Source organism: Synchiropus splendidus, chromosome 14, assembly GCF_027744825.2.
Source record: "Synchiropus splendidus isolate RoL2022-P1 chromosome 14, RoL_Sspl_1.0, whole genome shotgun sequence".
Classification (NCBI taxonomy): domain Eukaryota; kingdom Metazoa; phylum Chordata; class Actinopteri; order Syngnathiformes; family Callionymidae; genus Synchiropus; species Synchiropus splendidus.
In genome coordinates, this window is record NC_071347.1 from 21,871,691 (window position 1) to 21,888,620 (window position 16,930).

General features: G+C 49.3%; 4 protein-coding genes across 6 annotated transcripts; 3 read left to right on the plus strand and 1 right to left on the minus strand.

Annotated features, from left to right (window-relative positions):
- The first annotated feature begins 211 nt into the window (after window positions 1-211).
- On the plus strand, window positions 212-2,451 carry LOC128770470 (cytochrome c oxidase subunit 8B, mitochondrial). Its single transcript, XM_053884951.1, has 2 exons — window positions 212-457; window positions 2,272-2,451. The coding sequence occupies exons 1-2, from the start codon at window positions 347-349 to the stop codon at window positions 2,365-2,367; spliced, it is 207 nt and encodes a 68-aa protein (XP_053740926.1). The 5' UTR covers window positions 212-346; the 3' UTR covers window positions 2,368-2,451.
- Window positions 2,452-2,611: 160 nt separating this feature from the next.
- On the plus strand, window positions 2,612-6,674 carry wu:fa25f02 (integumentary mucin A.1). Of its 2 annotated transcripts, none has more exons than XM_053884946.1 (3): window positions 2,612-2,944; window positions 4,140-4,361; window positions 4,448-6,674. In XM_053884946.1, exons 2-3 carry the CDS (start codon window positions 4,238-4,240, stop codon window positions 5,323-5,325), a joined length of 1,002 nt encoding a protein of 333 aa, XP_053740921.1. In that variant the 5' UTR covers window positions 2,612-2,944; window positions 4,140-4,237; the 3' UTR covers window positions 5,326-6,674. The 2 variants fall into 2 exon arrangements, with proteins under 2 accessions (XP_053740921.1, XP_053740922.1); XM_053884947.1 differs by lacking the exon at window positions 2,612-2,944 and adding an exon at window positions 3,809-3,855.
- Window positions 6,675-7,380: 706 nt separating this feature from the next.
- LOC128771165 (G/T mismatch-specific thymine DNA glycosylase-like) lies at window positions 7,381-12,715 on the plus strand. Of its 2 annotated transcripts, XM_053886349.1 has the most exons (11): window positions 7,387-7,512; window positions 8,028-8,101; window positions 8,928-9,085; window positions 9,150-9,454; window positions 9,517-9,586; window positions 9,653-9,788; window positions 9,853-9,935; window positions 10,002-10,096; window positions 11,021-11,192; window positions 11,289-11,435; window positions 11,509-12,715. In XM_053886349.1, the coding sequence occupies exons 2-11, from the start codon at window positions 8,043-8,045 to the stop codon at window positions 11,628-11,630; spliced, it is 1,347 nt and encodes a 448-aa protein (XP_053742324.1). In that variant the 5' UTR covers window positions 7,387-7,512; window positions 8,028-8,042; the 3' UTR covers window positions 11,631-12,715. The 2 variants fall into 2 exon arrangements, with proteins under 2 accessions (XP_053742325.1, XP_053742324.1); XM_053886350.1 differs by lacking the exon at window positions 8,028-8,101 and having other exon boundaries at window positions 7,381-7,512.
- LOC128771166 (patatin-like phospholipase domain-containing protein 2) lies at window positions 12,413-15,944 on the minus strand. The gene is made up of 9 exons (XM_053886352.1): window positions 15,695-15,944; window positions 14,756-14,988; window positions 14,628-14,693; window positions 14,317-14,526; window positions 14,188-14,248; window positions 13,797-13,964; window positions 13,580-13,733; window positions 13,481-13,525; window positions 12,413-13,408 (listed from the first exon to the last, which is right to left on the minus strand). Exons 1-9 carry the CDS (start codon window positions 15,876-15,878, stop codon window positions 13,243-13,245), a joined length of 1,287 nt encoding a protein of 428 aa, XP_053742327.1. The 5' UTR covers window positions 15,879-15,944; the 3' UTR covers window positions 12,413-13,242.
- Window positions 15,945-16,930: the final 986 nt, after the last annotated feature.

A 16,930-nucleotide genomic window follows, 5' to 3' on the forward strand; every position in this document is an offset into this window, starting at 1 on the left:
ATAATTTAGTCACGAGGGGTTTGCGCGCACTTCCTTTAATCGGACATTCATTTAAAAAACGTTTAAATCGAAAGGAAGAACTAGAATAAAATAGAGCGTCAAAAATGAGGTCGTTGAAACCGAAACATCGAAGTCTGGCAACGATCACGCTTCAAACACTGGAGGAATGACGCACCCACGCACGCATGCAACCACCCACCCAAGCACGCACGCACGCACGCACGCGCATCTCAAAATTGGCGCACGTCGATCACTCCAGTGAAGAAGGCGTCAAAGTCTCGCCTCGTGCTCGGATCACCTATAGTCTCAGTTCCAGAAGAATCGGTGCCGCGCGCACACCTCCAGCATGTCTCTGCTCGGCTCGGCCCGCTTCCTGATGAGGAGCCTCCAGAGGAGCCAGGTCCAACCTGTGGCCAGGATCACGTCCAAACCCGCCAAAGAGACGATCAGCGCGGGGGTGAGTGAGCGCCACCGTCACATGACACCGATCATCTTCTCGTCTGTCCGCGCCAGCTGCACCCCGGAACCGCGGTATTCGGTTCCCCCATCAGACTTTTCTGGAGAATCAAAATGAGTTGAAGGTCAATAAAGCGACTGCGTCAGTGCCGGGCCATGGGCGCTCCTGGCCCGCGCACGTACACCAGAGCGCTGGAAATAGCTGAACTTCAGACCCAAAACTTGCGACTTCACCTTGCGCGCTCCTTTCACCAGCAGGAAGTGTGCGATCGTGAAAAGAACCGCCATGAAACCCGGTTTAAATCGTTGCAAAGGTTCACTTTCAGGAACTCTTTATTAAGTTTTGCTCCTGCGTGGCGACTAGATTCTGTCACCTGGAAACACATGGCAACAGAATAAAAAGACAGGAGAGGAGCCAGTCTGACAACAATAGAAAGATCGGTTGGTTTTATAGGAGCTGCAGCGGCTGCAGCCAGGGTCACCTGAGGCCACAGCAGAGGTGATGGCTGTGGAGATAGCAATAATAGCAGCGGTTATTATTAGCAGTCAGCCAGAACTGATCACGGTGCAGTTGGTTATGTGGAGGTTCTGGTTCCTGCGTTTGGCTGTGTTTAACGTATTTCAGGAAACAATGGTGAGACAACAACACGACTGCGTTGGGAGTGTTCAGGAAGTTCTGTCCAAGGACAGAGCACTTTCTGTGGTTGTCGTTCTCCCGGTGAAACAAGAAAGGCCTCCAGTGCTGTGGCACCAGCTGCCCAGCAAGTCGGAGTTGGATTGTTGCTCCACAGATCCAGGCGTTATCTGTTCGTGCTTATGTCACAGCTGCAGAGCTGCAGGTGGGGAGAGCTTGATAGTGAAGTTGATGGTTACAGTGATAAAGAGGAGTGTAAGAGAAGTAGTGTTCATAGCAGTACTTTTTAAACTGACATAACAGTGTCACATGAGGAGAGAAGTGAGGGAACATGCGGAGAGAAGTGAGGGAACATGGGGGAGAAGAGAGGAAATGTGGAGGAGAGGAGAGAGGGTACATGAGAAGAGAAGTTAGGGAACATGCAGGAGAGGAGAGAAAACTTGGAGGACAGGAGAGAGGGAACATGCACAGGAGTAGAGAGGAGATGGAACTTGGAGGAGAGAAGAGAGGCTACATGATAAGTGAGGGAACATGAGAGAAGTGAAGGAACAGGATTTGAGATGTGACGTACATGAGGGAAGAAGAGACTGTACGTGAGAAGAGAAGTGAAGGAACATGAGGAGAAAAGTGAGGGAACAAGGAGGAGAGGAGAGAGGGAACACTGAGACGAGAAGTGAGGGAACAAGAGTTGAGATGCGATGGTACATGAGGGAAGAAGAGAGGGAACATGAGAAGAGAAGTGAGGGAACATGGAAGAGAGGAGAGGAAACTTGGGAGAGAGGAGAGAGGGAACATCGAGGAGAGTAGTGAGTGAACAAGGGGGGAGAAGTGATGGAACATGTGGAGAGAAGTGAGGGAACACAGAGGAGAGAGGAGAGGGAACATTGAGGAGAGAAGTGAGGGAAGAAGAGGGGAGAAGAGAGGGAACATGAGGAGAGATTTGAGGGAACTTAGAGGGATGAAAAGTCAAGGAGCATGAGGGCAGTTTCGTTGGACCAGTTATGATCCACACCTGCTGCCAGGCGCTAGAGAATAAACAAAGGTGTGTGTGTGTGAGCGTGTGTGTGTGCGACTGCCAAAGCTCGGCCTTGTGTGTCATCAGAAAAAGCTCCTCCTCAGATGGAGCTGAGTGAAACTGCAGTCCTGTCAACGACTGGTCTGTGTGGTGTGTGTGTCCTCAGGAGCAGGCCATCGCTCTGGTAACCTTGTTTGTCACCATCCTTGGACCCTCCGGCTGGATCCTGGCTCACCTGGAAGACTACAAGAAGGGAGAGTAGAAGGCACTGTGAAGAAGAAGAAGCCCTCTCACCTCATCTCACACGTTCCTGTGTCCTAAATAAAGTCGGCTGTGAATGAAGCTCCATCTGCGGTGTCCTTGTCTCTGTCCACAAGGTGGAGCCTGCAGCAGGGAGGGAGATCTTCAAGTCACGACAGAGACCGTGGTTCTCAGACCATGCTGACTCCATGTGGAGAACTAGACAGACTCAGATCAATGAGCTCTGTGTTGGCACATCAAAGTTCAATTGAGTAAATGTTTTTTCCTTATAAGTTAATCCAAATGCGCGACAAATTAATGAAATTATTATTCGATTTTTCAACGTTCTCACGTTCTTTAGGACTTGGTGAAAGACGTCATCACTCGTTAGGGTTGTCGCAGAGCTAGCACATGTTAATATATTTTATTTCATTGTAATGAGTTCACCGTACCCGACAAACAGTTTAGAATAAAATCTTTACGAACGGAAACCCGAGTGTAGCAGCATCCTCGCCACCGGTGGCGCTAGTGCGCCTGATATGAAGACAAAGTCAGACGAAGAAGAAGCTGTGACTTCACTCTCGAGGAACTCTGCCGCGGTAAGTCGCCAAATCTCAGCACTTTTTTTTAGCATCTTATGTGAACAAATGTCTTCGCAAATGCGCCTTAGCAGCGCTTCAACCAAACACAGTCAGTAGCCTCGGTTCTGTTTTTATATGAAACACAGAGCGATAACTGAAGATAATAGTGGCATCGACAGCTGAAACGCAACACTTATTCTTTATTTACCACATTATAGTGATTCAGTCGGAATTCAACACGATAACGACGCAGCGCAGTCTGCAGCAGCTTCGGCACAAATGAAACGGGGTGTTGAATTGGACAATGGATGCTGAAAGTGTGTTGGAATTGGTCAACACCGGTGAACTTGTCTCCACGTCGACGCAACCTTTGACCTCTCGTGTACACACGGGTGTTTCCGCGACACATCCTGGTCCCGACTCTTCCACAAGACTGTTCGTCACGGCTTGTTTCATGCATGTGCTCACGCACTCGACTGCTGCCTGCCGTGTTTGTTCTGTAGTTCATGATGTTTTCAGAGGAAGCGCGGTCAACTTTCCATCGCAGTGACTTCCTTTTCGTGCACTTCCTGCTGATCATATGCGTCGGCTTCTGTATTGCTATTGCCCTGCAGCAGGATGAACATTCTCAGCTATTTATTGCTGCGTGTGTGACGCATGTTTCGCTCTGGATCTTGTGTGATTTCACTCCCCTTCTCTATACTGTATACAGAATGCTTTTCTTTATTGTTCCCAAGTGAGTGAAGGCTGCTGTTTGAGATCTGGTCCGTGCAGTGCTGAGCCAAAAGACCGTACTCTCCAGTAGCCTGGTGGATTTCTCCTCCCACCTGAGGCCACCAGCTTTGTCTCTCTTAGAAGGTCATCCTGGAGGGACTCAAAGTAGAGCCACTGCTCCTCCAACAGTCGCTCCTTGACAGCTCCCAATGAAGGTGTTCACCTGGGAGGAAACCCCGGGTCAGACCCGGGAACGATTTCGGGTCTCAGTTCCTTCTGAGAGGGAAGGGAAATCTGGGCTTCTCGATATGAATGTATAGAATTATTGTCAATGCTATACTGCCGTTTCAATGCGTCACATCAGTTACTCAGCTTCTCATCAATGAGTCAAGAAAGGGGGTGATCCGAACACACCCTTCTCTTAAATGTTGAAAGCCACTGTAGCGTCTGTCTAACACCAGTGTGTGAAGGGGAGATTGACATGTTGTCTTTACCACAGGTCATGGGTACCACTCCCACTCCCGCCTCCATCTGCCCATAAGGTTTAGCTTCAGCAGCATCGTGGCTCGTGTGTGAGCATGTTCCTGTCAGCCCACCATGACCTCACATCCTTCAGCGCAGCGGCCGACCTCTTCACTGCATCTCCTCTTCCTCCTCTTGCTGCTTGTCATCGCAGCGGGAGCCACTTCGGTGGGCAAAGGTGGTCTGCCGCCTGAGACGGGTGGGAAGATTGAATGATTTTTTTTTTTCTTTTTTTGGAAAAATGATGTCACATTTAACCTCGATATTTGCTTCCTCCGTTCTCAGATGACACGTTAAGTAAGAACCAGTCTCATCCTGGTGGTGATGGAGTGAGTCAGTCCACCAACGGAACTGCATCTAGCAGTTTTTCAGAGCTCGAACAAAAAGTTGTGGTGGAACCGTCTCCCTCCCCAAATGCAACGGCACCCAACATGACTGCATCATCAACGGTGAACTCCGCAGATGTACCTTCAGCGATGAATGTCACGACTGCAGACAAAGCCACCACGGCTTTTACAAATGCCACCACACATGTGGTAGCTTCAGCGCTAACCCCGACTGAAGCCAAAAACCAAACAACCTCTGCTGAAACCACCACTGAACCTGCTACGACAGATGCCACCACGACACCTGCAACGACAGATGCCACGACAGATGCCACCACGACATCTGCTACCACAGATTCCACCACGACAGCTCCTACAAATAATGCCACCAAAATGGCCCCAACAAATGGCAGCACCACTGCATCTCCAACCACAGCTTCCATCATCGGCGTTCCTACCACAGCATCCACCACCACAGCGGCAACAACAGTGACCACCACCCCAATCCTGGCCGCCACCACCACACCAGCAGCCGAGCCCACCGCTGCTGCCACATTACCATCCGCGGGTTCTTCACTGGCGGCGTCTACTGTGTCAGACAGGAAGGTACAGCAGCCCGTCACTACGGTAACAGGTGTGTTGGAAGAGGCTGGGTTGGCTTTGACCAGGAAGGTTGGGGACACGGCCTCCCTCCTGACAGTCCTGCTGTTCGGGCTGCTCTTCTTTGTGGTCACTGTGGGGGTGTTCGCCTCTCAGGCCTACGAGAGCTACAAGAGGAAGGACTACACTCAGGTGGACTACCTGATCAACGGCATGTACGCCGACTCTGGAGTGTGACTGGGCACGACTTGTCGCCATCCAATAATTGTAACCATTCCAGTTTTGTTTACACCAGCGTGAGCTTTAAGTTCTTTGATCAAACATCCACGACGTTATTCAGATGAAGCACATGGAGGAGGGAATTTTACCTTTGAAAACTAACAGAAAAGAGGAAAAATTTGAATTTACAAACAAATGAGGACAAAATGAAGCAGCAGAAATTATTCATCACTGGATTCCGCCCAGAAGTTACCAATTTCGTGACATTTGAGAAGGACATAAGCAATGGATAAAGCTCTTTGATATGAGGATCATTTTTCTGTTTATTTTTAAATCAAAATTAAAAGAAAACACAAATCCAGTTGGGAATGATTCCAAATTGAAACCTCACAAAGCTCCTATGGGCCACATGCACCACTAAAATGAAATAAAATCCTTAAAAAGGCTTCACTTTGAAACCTGTCAAAATACATTATTAAGAAGCACATTGATGGGGAAAACAATCACCTGAAAATTCCAATACAAAACTTCTATCGGGATCTTTTGTGTAGAGATTAACAAAGTTGCTGTAGTTCTATGAACTTTGACCTGACGTGGACTGTTTCGCACCTCATCCAGGTCTGTATTATTCAAGCCACCTCTGAAGCCTTTCAGTATCTTCATCAGTTCCAAGACATTTCAGTCTGTACATTTCTGCTCGTGTTTTTTTTTTTTTTTTCAGTTGCACAGAATCCGCTCACCTGAAATGCCCCCTGCTGTGTCATGTTGGTTTCTGTGTTCTGTAAACAGTGCAGGGGATGGTTCAACTCCAGTGATGCTACACCACTGAGCAGTGTCACCGTGTTTCTACTGCTCAGATATGCTTCACTGAAGCCAAATATAGAACCTGCTGCGGTCCAGCTGGTCCCGTCAGCAGCCGCTTCCCCTTCACTCTCTGGACCTTCTTCACACGAGGAACCCGGCCACAGTTCAGTCTAGACTCTTCCAGTCTTTGCACAGGTCTTACAGTAGATTTCCAGAGGAACATATCACTTCATGATCCAACTCACAGGCTGAACCTGAATGTGTTTTCTTCGTGCTAGCCGATTAAAAACTTGCCAAATGTTTACTGATGCACTTTTAAACAACATGTATTAGTGGTTGTATTTCAAGCCAAGAGGAAGACAAAGCCATTCTTAACGACTGATGACACGAGTTATACCTAATGTCTTTTCTTGAGTTTTTGTAATGTTTTTGGACTAGTTTTGTTTCTAACTCACGGTTCCATTAAAGGGTTTAAGGTGACGGGGTGCTGGTCCTTTTTCCAGGTGTGGTGAGTCCTGAGTTACGAAACATTGCAGTGAAAAATAAAAGGCAAGAAAACATGTTACGACTGTCAAAAGTCTCACTACAAGTTTTTGTTGCTTTGTCACTGGAATATTTGAGCGGTGTTGGATCATTTCCTTCTTGAATGTTTGGTGTCCTGAAGAAGAAGCTCCTGGGTGAAAGGCTGCTCTCACCCTCCTGACTCTGAGCGATGGTCACGTTGATCTGACATGGAGTGTGATAGACTGGTACACAGTGCCCTCTGCTGACCCTGGAGCACCTGCCTCAGGTGAGCCAAACCCCGCCTCTATCGTCATGTCTTCCGTTCTTGTGATGCCCCTTATCTGCGCTGAACTTTCAAGTAATGTACTAATTTAATTAAAACTTTTAGCGCATTGTTATAGTGCATATTAATTGCAGAACTAAAAATTCCTTCCGCAAATGTGAGCGAGAAAAGTAAATAATACCGTTAAATTCCTATAGCGCTGACGTCACATGCCGCCGACCAATAGAGAGCCACACGATGGGGTTTAAATGTAGAGTGGCGTATACCAACTTTAAAATAGGGGTGTAGGTTTGCTGCAAATTAGTGGTTCCGAACGCATTAGCGAATTTATGTGACCTTTACTACGGCTAACGTCTGAGTCACTCCTGTAATGTAGTTTAAAATGCTATAAACGCGCAGTAAAACGTTCAGTCAACTGTAGGCATTATCAGACCTAAACATGACGCCCCTCTTTTCAAACGCTTGATCTCTTCCGGTGTCAAAGTGGACGGAGCCAGCCTGTCACGTCTTTGTTGCCTCTGCTGAAGCGCCGCTGCTGTAAATACCGATCAAAATAGATGGGAAATATCGTTTTTGTCTAAAAGAGATATATATTTTAATCGCACTAACAACAGGTATGTATGTGATTGGAGATACGGTGAAAATCGTCGGGTCTCCCTCCTCGTCTTTGCGACGTTGCAGACGGAACCATTCATCCGTGCTCACCTAGCCGAGCGGCTAGCCATGCTAGCTGCTGTTGCCGCACTATTTAGAAACCATTTATGCCCTGTAGAACGTTAAGGCGCTCAACTTGGCGACCCAGGAATTGTGGACAGCATTTGTGTGTATTAAACGTGACTTATTTTGCTTCAAATAAGTGACCCGTTAGGATAGTGGGTTGGTTTACATGAGTTAGCTTAGCCGATGAATGAGTGGGTATTTAAATGTGCAGGGCGAATCATCGACGAAATGTACTTCCGTTTTTAAGTCCACTCATCTTTTAACTTGTGTTTTCACCTTTTTTTGAATCATCCCGACTGATTGTTTTGTGGGCACTTGTGTTTCCTGGCGCATGCATTCAGTTTCACACACTGCCAGAGTCTTGATTCGCTGTGTTGCCTAAACATGCCTCATGGTTTGTTTACTAAAGTGAGGCTGCCTAAAGATGGATGAAAAGCTGAATGGATCTCTGCCATCTGGGTCCTCGGAATATCTTCATCAGTGGTGAGTCTTCCTCACCCCAATGTGGCCGTGCAGGGCTCAGCCGAGTCAGCAGTGAATGGCAGAGTGTAGTGAAATTGAATTTTGGGCATGTGTGCACCTTTTACTCTCCCATTGTTTGTCTTGCATTCGTTTGATGTTGTTGCCTAACTGTGTGTTGCTTTATCAACTAAACAGTGCCAAAATATAATGGATGTGCTGTAATATTTGAAGCTGTTTTGCAACTCAACACAGATGTTTTTACAAAGTTAACAGCTTTATATATTCAGATGTATCCAGCACTTAAAATGAATGTGAGCTATCAGCGCATAATTACCGTCTTATTATCTAGTACAGGTGTGTTCACGCGCCGTTTAACTGATCCCACCAATCCCTCAATATTATAAGAGCACACCTGTTTTGATGCTTTATTCCGCTCAGGAAATATAAGTATAGTGTTAAATAACTTTTGACACAAAAGTGAGCGAAAAAACTGATCTGCCAGTCATAAAAGTGATGGCCAGAAAACAGTGAACGGGAGGAGAAGGTTGAGATGACCGGCGAATGTTGGCTGGAGAAAAAAAAACAGTATCAAGTTTAAATGCGAGGAAAAGAAAATAGAAACAAGAGTAAAACAATAAATGAAGAAAATAATATAAAAAATAAAATAATTGAACAATGAAAATACTTAGGTAGCAACATGAACGTGACCTGTGAAGACCTCTGTTGGATAAAACATGAAGTTGACGGTCGTTCTTTAAACCAGTAAAATCTTGTTGTTTACGCCTCAGAGTGAAATTCCCACTGGACCCTTTTAAGTTTCCATGTTGGTTGAACGATGTCTCCCCAGGATTCAGTCGACTCAGCAGTATCACGCTCTCCAGTCACAATATCCGGGGTTTTACCCGAATCACCAGTCCCACTACCCAGACAGAGAGATGGAGCCTCCGGCCATGGCACACATGCCTCCTCCTGAACCCATGATGGACCAGCAGGAGCCCGCTAAGCGTGAGAGCTCTTCTCTCCTGAAGTGTCTGCCTGGATCTTTAACCCTCCTCTGGTCCTCCTGCAGCTCCACCTAAGAAGAGAGGTAGACCTGCTCAGCCCAAGGAGCCAAAAGAGCCCAAACCTCCGAAGGTCCCCAAGGCTCCCAAGGCTCCAAAGCCGCCAAAGGACCCGAACGCGCCCAAAGCCAAGCCAGGTCCCAAACCTAAGAAGGCAGCGGAGGAGCAGACGGGCGACGGTAAGCAGGAGAAGATCGACGAGAGCTTTAAGAAGGTGAAGAGGAAAGTGGACCGCTTCAAGGGCATGTCGGAGGAGGAAGTGATGAAGAAGACGCTCCCGGACCTGCTGGACTACAACCTTGACTACGTCATTGTGAGACTCCCCTGCTGCTGGTGCTGGTGTTCAGAGTGAGGCTGAGCTTGTGTGTCCCGCAGATCGGAATCAACCCCGGCTTGATGGCGGCGTACATCGGACGCTGGTTTCCTGGTCCGGGGAACCATTTCTGTGAGTGGTTTGTTTTGCACCCGGGTTGGACCTGGAGGGAGCTGAACTCTGTCTGACGCTTCCCAGGGAAGTGCCTTTTCCTGTCGGGCTTCACGGACGAGCAGCTCAACCACATGCACGACACACTGCTGCCCGTCAAGTACAAGATGGGCTTCACCAACATGGTGGCCCGGGCAACACCGGGGAGCAAAGACCTCTCCAGGTACTCCACCTTCTGCCTGAGGCTTCTCATCAGGGACCATCATCACCACTGTCTGTCTCCACAGCAAGGAGCTCCGTGAAGGAGGCAAAATCCTGGTGGAGAAGCTGAAGAAGTTCAAACCTCTAATCGCAGTTTTTAATGGCAAATGTGAGTTGTGAGGACCGGCTGTGGTGCCAGGCAGCGGGAAGTGACTCTCCTCCTCTTCCTCCACAGGTATTTATGAAATGTTCTGCAGGGAGATGTTCGGGAAGAAACCAAAGACTCTGGAGTTTGGTTTGCAGCCTCATAAAATCCCCGACTGTGAAGTGGTGAGTGACCTCAGGACTACTGAACAGCACTTGTTGATGCTTGACCACAGAAGTCATACAGTACTTTGAGTAGAAGGTTAGAGGTTTTGGAAGAAGTAGGGACTTTGTTTACACTTCAGATTAGGGTCCACATAACCGACAGTAAATTATGATCAGGAATTATGCCGTTATTTGTGTGAACAGAGTATTGTCAGGCCTCACAGAATCCTCATCTGTACTTTAGAATTGATAGTATAGATGCTAACGTTAGCCTGGATGCTAAGAAATAAAATCATACTGTTGTACATTCATGTTGTATTGTTCATGTTCTTGGAGAAATGGGACGCAGCCTTGGTAGCTGTGGATGTGGTGTGTGTGGTTGTGCTACTTGTACCAGAGTATTTTCCAGGAGGTTAGCTGCCAGTGGTAGTACTACAGTCACTGCATTTGTTAGTAATGATAGTAGTAATAGTTGAGGTTGTGAGTCATAACTGCAGTGTCAGTAAGGGGGAGGATTACTTCCTGCAGTAGAATCAACGGTCGCAGTGAAGGTGTCCCCACACAGCTCAAATGTGTTAGTAGCTATGGCAGTAGTTGAATTGAAATACGTAGTTACTGCAGTGGAGAAGTACTTGCTATCAAAGCAGTTGCAGTATTTGCATGGGCTAAAGTGGTCATCCTGGTTGCAGTTGACTGTAGCATGTAGTTTCTGGTGGCAGCAGCTGAGAGTTGACCCTGCTGTGTTTCGGCTGAGCAGAGAGGTTTAACTGAGATCAAGTGTTGGTGAAGCGTCAGAGGGAGACACAGCAGGAGAGAAGTGAGGGATGAGAGAGGAAGGCGGACATGGGAGTGATAGAGGAAGGTGAGCAGCTCAGAACAGGAGTTGGTCAGGTGTGTTGGCAGTGGGCCTGCCCTGTGGTCACATGACATGCCGTGCCCCTCCAGGCTCTGTACCTGATGCCGTCGTCCAGCGCGCGCTGTGCCCAGTTCCCACGCGCTCAGGACAAGGTCCACTACTACATCAAGCTGCGGGAGCTGAGGGACTCACTGCAGGGCGTCAGGAAGACCAAGGAGGTGGAGGAGGTCAACTACTCCTTCGACCTGAAGCTGGCCAAAGGTGAGACTCGATGATGATGATGATGATGTCACTTCCTGAAAGTTGGGTCTGGCCCTGTGAGGCGAGGTGTCTGAGTGTGTTTGTGTGCGAGCGCAGAGGACGCCAAGAGGATGGCCATCAAGGAGGAGCAGTACGACCCCGGCTACGAAGATGCGTACGGCGGCGCGTACGCTGAGAAGCCGCCTGAAGAGGGCGCCAGTCAGAGCAACGGCCACTGCACGTTTTCATCAGGCGAACAGACGGGTGAGGCGGACGTTCCTCAACTGTTCCACTCCGGTGGCGCACGTCTCACGGCCTCACTTCCTGTGCTCCTCAGGAACGCCTCAGGAAGCGGGAACCTCGCAGTCTGCGGACGGTGGGATCCCGGATGGACAGTGGATGACACAGTCCTTCACAGATCAGATCCCGGACATCAGCAGTGGACCCAAGGACGTATGAGGAAGCAGGTTGGATGAGTGAGCCGGTGGACTGCACATCCACGTAGATAGACTTTTTTTTTTTTTTTTTTTTTTTTTTTTTTTAAGACTTCGTCGCAGAGTCGTCTTTCTGCAGCGTTTTTATCCGTGGACTCACACACAACAACCTCACGACAGTTTTTATATCTGAAATCAGGGACGGAGACTCTCGACTGTCGTGGGGACATTTCTGTTGCCTTCGTACGGTGCTGCACTCTGACGCAGGAACCTCATGTGTACTGTTACATCACTAGTGTGTCTTCTAGTGATTATAAAGCTGCATTCTTTTGCTCTCCGTTTTGTTGAGCCCAGTTCCGACCGTCACACCAGCTCTGCTCTCAAGGAGCTGAACCTCCTACTGTCGTACCAGTCTGAGGCCTTGAAACCGCTCCAAAGTGAGTCACAGTCACAGGAGGTCAAAACACCGCAAACAGTCTTAGACTGCAGATCTCACAGCACAACACTGCGATGTAGCTGCTTGAAAATGCCAAATACTTTCATGGAAATGTCATTTTCTTGGGCTTGTTTGAAGAAGGTCGCTGGGGCAGCAGTGACGGGAGAGAGACCTGGACTTGCTGGAACCTTTTCTGGTCAAAACTGAGGTGATCATCTGTCCTGTGTGTCTTGGCTCTGCCCCGTGGCCTTCACTCCAGGAGACCTGCCTATAGCAGTTTGAGCTTTGTAGCTTAGTTCTGCCTCTGGTCAGGTCTCACTGTGGAAACAGGTGAGGCACCTGGGAAGAGCAGCTGAGAAGCTTCTGTTTTGTCTTTGGGCATTGGTCACCACAGCAAGTCCGTCTCCCTCCTCCTCTCCATGTCGCGTCCCTCATCACCTCAGTAGCAGCGGCACAGATTGTGACCACATTCCTTCATAGCTCTCTGAGGCCCTCACCAGTGCTGGAAACACATTTCAGAGTGATGGTGCGGCACATGGCTCCTCGGTCTGGTCGACGACGGCATGAACTCTTGTATTTTTATTATGTTTTAGGAATTTTAGATTTTTTATGTCAATGAAAATCACAAAGAATTTTGGGTGAATTAAACAATTGTGATGACACTTTTATAAATATTTGCCCAATGTTTCTCTCTGTCTTTCACCCAACAAACATCGGTGATGCCGGACCACATGCCGTTCCCGACTTCATGTACTTTGTCAACATGTTTTCATATTCACTACAAAGTAATGTGAGGATGTACTTGCATGCTCCGTGGCCAGTTTGACTGATGACACAAATGTTTTATTTGCAACGTCATCCTGGCGATGCTCTGGTTGCTATGCCAGCTTCCAGCAGGCTTTGGTGCCACCGTGGCACCAGCCAGGTGGGACTGAATGTCTCTGCTGAGTCCTCACAAAGGCTCTTTTTCCACGTCGGGTCAAGTCTTAAAACGGCTCCTGGAGATTGGCACGTGCCACGTCACCAGCTCTGACAGACTGTTCAGAAATACAAGGACCTGTGGTGTGATGCCACGGGAAAGTTCTTCAGGAGTGAGGCCCACTGTGAGCAACCAGTGACCGAAAAGCCTTGTTGAAGTTCTCCATAGGTGCCGGACAGTGAAGTTATAACCGCTGCGTGTTCCGGACCGGCCTGGTTCTGCTCAGCAGGCAAGGCGATGCCTGCGCCCGGTTCTGAAGTTCGCTCGAACTGATGAGACGGGGGTCGCGGTCAACAGCAGCTCCACCTTTCTGCTACACGCGGCGACTGAGGTCAGAGGTCGGCGGTGGGTCATTGTTGGAGATTCGGATGGGAACTCTGCAGAGCCACTGCAGGAGAGAAACAACACTATTATGCCACGCGTCAGTGCTCATTCAAAATGGCCGGAACTCTCCTCGTACCAGGGTGTCTCCCTCTGGTGGCCGCTCCAGCAGGACGACAGGACGCTGCCATGGCAACAGAGTTAAACACACTCGCTGGCTAGATAATCATCATTTTACCTCTGAGTGACGAAGACCGTGAGGTCGACGATCAGATCCAGGATCAGCGCCACGGGGCTCAGCAGCAGCAGAAGCGCTTTGACCAGGAGGAAATCCTCAAGTCCAGACCAGCGACTTCTGGCCTCATGACTCCCCCTGCAGGCCGCACACAGGACTGCCACACACACACGTGATCCGACCACTCGTCACCGAAACGCTCAGGTCAAGTGTTGCTCACCGGTTTTTAATTCAGCCGGAAGACTCGCGATGGTTCTCCTCGGCAGCCACGGGTGACGATCGAGTCCATCCTCCGGTTCTGGACTCGCGAGTGAGTCGAGTCCAGAACCACAACAGCTGGACCCTAGTGTGTCCGACACGGGAGGAGTACCAGGAGAAGGCAGCAGCCCTGTGTCGCCGACGAAGAATCCGTCAGTTACCGGGACATTATTTGTACTTTTTAGATCGACAGGACATTTTAAATATGTTTCCAATATGTTCTGAAAATATTCACTGACTATTGTATATCTCATTTCAACAATCTCCTCATCGGAAATGTGTGTATTTTAAGTCAAATATTGAGGTACAACAATAGAAGTTTACGCGACTCCACTTGGGCATTATTCCCTCACCTGTGTCTGTCAGGAAGCGCAGAGCGTCCCGGTAGCCGTTGTCGCAGATCTCCGCCAGTTTCTGTTCAACAACCGATTAAAACGTCGTTAGTTGAGTTCCCCACGAACCGAATCGAACCGGAGGCGGACCTGCAGTGTGGGCGGCAGGAAGGAGGTGCAGACCCGGTGCACGTTGCCCGTGTTGACCTGGATGCTGACGTTGCCGTAGTTGGCCTCGAAGAAGTTGAAGGTTCCCTCGCGGGGACAGATGTCGCTCTCCCCGGAGAACGGAGCGATGGTGACGGTGTTCCTCCGATCCACCATGGGCATGTTGTTGCTCAGAGCTCCGTCCAGGTAGAGCTGCGGTCCAGAGAGGGGACAAGGCGGAGTGGGCTGTTGGTTCTCCGCAGCCCTTCCCAGGGGCCTCTCCACTCGAGTCCTTTGGTTCTCGAGTGACTCACCTCTCCGCGGTAGGACGGCGGGATGTAGCCGCAGTACACCGGGAAGAAGCAGCTGCACATCAGCACCTGGCCACAGAGAGGAGACTGAAACCACTTCTGGATCCGAGAGTCTCGGTCCGGGTCAGTACCTGGATGAGCTCGTCCCTGCTGGCGAACTCCGACACCAGGACGTTCCTCCCGTCCCGCATCCGGGTGAGCGACACGCACAGCCGACCCGAGGCTCGCAGGTGAGCGTCGGCCGGAAGCTTCTGCAGCAGCGAGTGACGGAGGCTCCGCAGCAGGCTGAAGGACGGGTGGAAGACCCCGAGGCAGTGACCCCTGGCGTCCGCCGCCACCGCCAGGATGTCAGCGCACAGCTCCTCTGACCAGGGAGCGTTGGGTGGTTAACGTGGGCTCAATGGTGAAACGAAACAGTTTAAAGTTGCAACCTTATTATGAATTTTTAAACGCATACAGACTAATCATCAGTTGGACTGTGGGAGGAAACCAGAGTGCGCCGAAGATTCAGGCTCACTCCAAGTTGGATTTGAACCAGCAACCTCCTTTGTGTGAGGCTGCAGTTACACGTAACACGTATGAGCTGTGGTGCGTCAATGAACATGACCTTATCACTTCCTGTGACCTTTGTCCTCAGCGTGACCTCTGGAGCTTGTTTTTTTGTTTACCATTAACGTTATTTTGTCCTAAAAATAACGCTCTAACGTTAAACATTCATCCATTTTTATATTGATAAATACATAATAGATTTTTGAAATTGTTAAACTGGAGTGTTCTATCTGTACATTTTTTTTGTCAGTTGCTGTTGTCAGAATTACATAATTTATTATAAAGGAATAATCGTTGAGGGTTTGAATTGTATATACTGTACTATCCATTATAAATAATACTTTTAAATGTAATGACTGAACTTAAGATTATTTTAAGTGTTGAACATATATACATTACACATCCTACACATTACATTGATGTCTTTAAAATATCTTCTGTATTTCTCCAGATAATCTCCTGTGCAGTTGTCATTCCCCTGCTCCTCTCTGTTCATGTGGCTGAGCCGGGGTGGGACTCACCGAGGGGGATCCCCACCACCAGAGCCGCGGCCACCAGACATCCGGACGAGGCTCCGCAGATCCTGGCCGCTCCGTGGACGAGGCCAGGGACCCTCTCCAGGAGGCAGCTCAGCGCCCCCACCAGGTACACGCTCCTGAAGCCGCAGCCCGCCAGCGACACGCTCCACTCCTGGTCCCGCTCCATTACATCAGGTCCAGTTCCGGGAGTCGCACAGGTGAAGCGGTTCAGGTCACACACGGGTTGCACAACTCGCTCAGTGACCGGTGGTAAACATACCAGTGAGAGGCCCGCGGCAGGTCATGTGATCTGGGACTCAAAATATTTACTGGTGGAGCTGCAGTGAGAGAGATGGAGCCCCGGTTGCACAACATCACTTAGATACAGTTAGGAAACAAGACGAGGCTTGTTGGGACGGGAGGTGGGTGGGGAGGTGGTGTGTGTGTGTGAGGGGGGGGTGATCCATCACAAGACTCACTGAGAGGAAACCAGAGGAAATACAAGAGGTGGAGCGCAACTGTCAACACAACACAGGATTGTTCAATACAAAGGGACAGAGACACACACGCACATGCTTGTACTACAGGCCTTGTGGGGACCTCTCCTGGCCATCACCCGTTCCCCAGCCTCTCCCTCTAAAGCTACTCATCCGAAACACATGGCTAACCTGAACCAGGACTCGCTTCTGTCGTCCCGCTCAGGTTGCATAAACATAGTACACTGTAAGGAGATTAGACAAGTGAGTTACTTGATCTTGAGGAAAACTACTGTGACGCACAACAGTCACTGCAGTGCACCGCTGCCTGCCGCTCCACGCTGAAGCTGTGCTTGAATGTTTGGCAGCAGAGATTACGCATCATCTGAGACTGAAACCTTCTGCACTGCCGTCATGGCCACCGGCATCAGTTACACAAACGCTCCCTGAGGGGAAACCTTTGAGCCGCCGTGTTTAATCTCCCCTCAGATGATGGAAGAGCATGTGACTGGTTTCTCCAGTGTTAACTGAGACTTGTGTGATGTTGTTTAGAGCAGTGATTCTTAACCGTCGGGCCAGGGCCCACGGTTGGGCCGCCAGCACCCCCCTAGAGGGCCACGAGATGTATTTTTGTTTTACACCCTTAGGCCGTGAGACGCTCAGTTTTAATACATGAGCCACATACGGTGGCAGTAGGGAGTCACTGAAATGACTTGACAGCTGCAAATCTGTGATAGTTACCAACTATGGAGGCGTTCTTGGA